Source organism: Mangifera indica, chromosome 3 (assembly GCF_011075055.1).
Source record: "Mangifera indica cultivar Alphonso chromosome 3, CATAS_Mindica_2.1, whole genome shotgun sequence".
NCBI classification, from domain to species: domain Eukaryota; kingdom Viridiplantae; phylum Streptophyta; class Magnoliopsida; order Sapindales; family Anacardiaceae; genus Mangifera; species Mangifera indica.
The window spans coordinates 867,706-870,643 of NC_058139.1; the positions used below are offsets into that span (position 1 = coordinate 867,706).

The 2,938-nt window shown below is 36.0% G+C and overlaps 1 protein-coding gene across 1 annotated transcript; it reads left to right on the forward strand.

The window, feature by feature from the left end:
- Nucleotides 1–825: 825 nt before the first annotated feature.
- On the forward strand, nt 826–2,490 carry LOC123212345 (probable inactive receptor kinase At5g58300). The gene is made up of 2 exons (XM_044631448.1): nt 826–1,679; nt 1,761–2,490. The coding sequence occupies exons 1-2, from the start codon at nt 1,244–1,246 to the stop codon at nt 2,333–2,335; spliced, it is 1,011 nt and encodes a 336-aa protein (XP_044487383.1). The 5' UTR covers nt 826–1,243; the 3' UTR covers nt 2,336–2,490.
- Nucleotides 2,491–2,938: the final 448 nt, after the last annotated feature.

Below are 2,938 nucleotides of genomic sequence, written 5' to 3' on the forward strand. Positions count from 1 at the left end.
AACACAAAGAATTATTATTTATGAATTTAGATATCTTCTGAAAGATAATTAATGAGAGAAAATGAAATTGAAAATATAATAAAATAATTGAGATTAGAGATTTGTAAATGAAAGTGAAAATGAAAAAATATTAAATAGGTTTATATAAAAATAATAAATTAATTAAAAAAAAAAAAAAAAAAAGGCCAAGGCTTCTGCTACAAGGCAGAAGCCTTGTTTGGCTTCTGCCTTGCGGCAAAAGGCATAAATTCTGTCAGTTAAAATTTTTTTAAAAAAAAATCTAAACAGTATCGGGCCGGGTCGGGGCAGCCCACGAGTTTAATATTAAAACCCGATGCCTGGCCCAATAGGCCCATGGGCCTAGCCCGACGCACTACAGTACCGGATCGGGCTTTCTCGTGTCATGCTTTTTTTTCGTGCTTCGTGCCGTGCCTCCATTCAACCCGGCCCAATTGACGTGTCTATTTATAAATGTAAAGTCTTCTAATGACGTATTACGTATTTGATTAAAACAGAGTTTTACTGTATGACAGTTAATTTTTGTGTATTTAATTGAATATGAAAATAATATATTGTTATGTAATTTTAAATTAAAAATAAATTAATATTTAATTATATAATAATATATTATTCATATATATAATTATAGATTTAACACTGAATATATAATATTGTTATTATATAAGGTAAAGTTGATTGGGCATTTTCTTAATCTGGGCTTTTCCTCAGACTTGGGCTTCCTCAGAGTCTTTAGGCTTATTTCTTTGAGCCCTAACATATTTAAAACATTACTGCTTTCATTTGAAAGAACAACAAAAAGGTTAAAGATCAGACGCTTTTGAATCATGATCTACCAATTCGTAAAGGCGAAATCGACATGGACTGAAGTCTGCTATGGTAGAACGAGAGACACAGAATTTAAGAATCTAGCTTCAATACATACTGAAAAAACACAAAGAGATTTAATATGCCATGGTAGCCAATGATCTGGCTTTGTCAGAAAATTCGGTGGAAATTTTCAATGGACTTCTTCTCGGGATCTTCCAATCCACAACAACACAAAACAAAGTACCAAGATCCTGTTTTCGATGATCTCCACGAACAAACAAAAATATAAAATCCCAAAAACGTCAAACCAATCCCACCAATTAAAACAATCCACAACTCCATCGAAACCCGCAAAAAGCAATCCAAGCATCCAAACCTTTTCTGCACAACGCTCTGTAAAAAAAAAAAAAAAAAAATGTTGTCGATTACAAAACGTCGAAGGAGCTTCAGATATGCAGATCAAAGCAACTCAGGATCAGGGTCCATTTATGAATACGAAGACTGCTTTGTGGGGCTTACCGACGATCTACCGTTGGTTTCTTGTGGGAATTATTGCGGGAAAACAATGACGCTGAAGGAGGTCTTGAGATCGTCAGTTGGAGTCATGGGAGAGAGCCCTTTAGGGTTGACCGAGAAGGTCGTTCTTCTGAAGAGTCAAATGTTCGCTGTGAAGAGATTGAGGATGACGGTCGTTCGCAGAAACGAGTTCGGTAAGAGAGTAGAGAAACTGGCTCAGGTCAGCAAAAAGTGCGAGTATCTTGTGCCTATCGCAGCTTATTTATACACCAAGAGGATCAAGTTTATTCTCTGTGAATATTTTCCCATGGGAAGCCTGGCTGACCTTCTTGCTGGTGAGTTCTCTATATATATAAATATAAAAATCGATGGCTTTCATTTAAGTTTAGGTTTAAAAAATATGGCTACTGATTTAGGTGCAAGGAAGTACGGGCATACAGCTTTGAATTGGAATCAACGGTTGAAGATCATTCTCAGCATTGCACGGGCAATAGAGTTCATACACAGACAGAATCCAAACGAAAGGAAGATAAAAATGAACGTTCATGGGAACATAAAATCCTCAAATGTCATGATAAAAATCGACTTCTCCGCCTGTTTATCAGATTACGGCTTCACCCAGTTGGCGGAACGCGTTGAACTTCCCAGAAAACGGCAGCTAAAGCCGCCGCCTCATCAAGTGCCGCCGCCTTCTTACCTCATCTACCGTGAAGAATTGTCCCAAAAAGCCGACATATATAACTTCGGAGTAGTTATCATGGACATTCTAGCAGGCTCCAGGTTCTCAACTTTCAAAAAGTGCATATTAGAAGTGAAAGAAGAGATTACAGAAGGCAGAATTGAGTTCTTCGAATTTGCACTTGACACCAGAGAAAGGATGCGTGCTTCCCAGATTCTGGATATTGCATTGGCATGCACAAATCTGTCAGCCGAGGGAAGGCCTTCAATAGAACAGATTCTTCTTTTTCTTGGAGACGCCATTATTAAGTAATCTTAATTGCTTCAATAAGTTTTATCTGTATAAAGAATGTTTTTTCTTTTGCAATTACGAACGGAAGTTCAGTGCTAAGAATATCCATCTTCTGCTGTATTTCATTGGGATTAACATATTGCCGATCAATTTGAGTGATAGATTCAAATTCTGCATGAAAATTGTCACGATTCCACGACAAATATCCTTAGTGTTTGACGATGATTTGTGACATGACAGGCAGGCCCAACATATTTCTTTTTGCATCTTAGTATGAAATTGTCTGCAAGTTTATGTTCAATTAATTTATTAACGTGCATAAGTCTTGTGGTGGGAAAATTATATTACAAAAACAGAAGATTCATTTATAAACAACAAATTAATTGGATCATACATTGTGGCCTGGTCCTGTAAGTACGTTAAAAGCAAAGGATTGTCCACCAATAATATCATGTTTTTCCATTCTTATCCTTTTCTAATTTTTTAACAGAATTTATTAACAAAATGGTTCCGATTTGAGTTGATTTATTTCGAATTCGCAACTCACTCATGGTAATATTCTTTACCCAACCTGCAATTCTTTGATGAATTGGATATTATAAATTTAAATAGAGTTTGAACTAA

What these genes read in the sequence shown, in the direction of transcription:
- LOC123212345 (XM_044631448.1), top strand. Translation starts at nt 1,244, where the DNA reads ATGTTGTCGATTACAAAACGTCGAAGGAGCTTCAGATATGCAGATCAA. An exon ending in CCTGGCTGACCTTCTTGCTG is followed by an intron (nt 1,680 to 1,760) that starts GTGAGTTCTCTA and finishes CTACTGATTTAG; the next exon opens with GTGCAAGGAAGTACGGGCAT.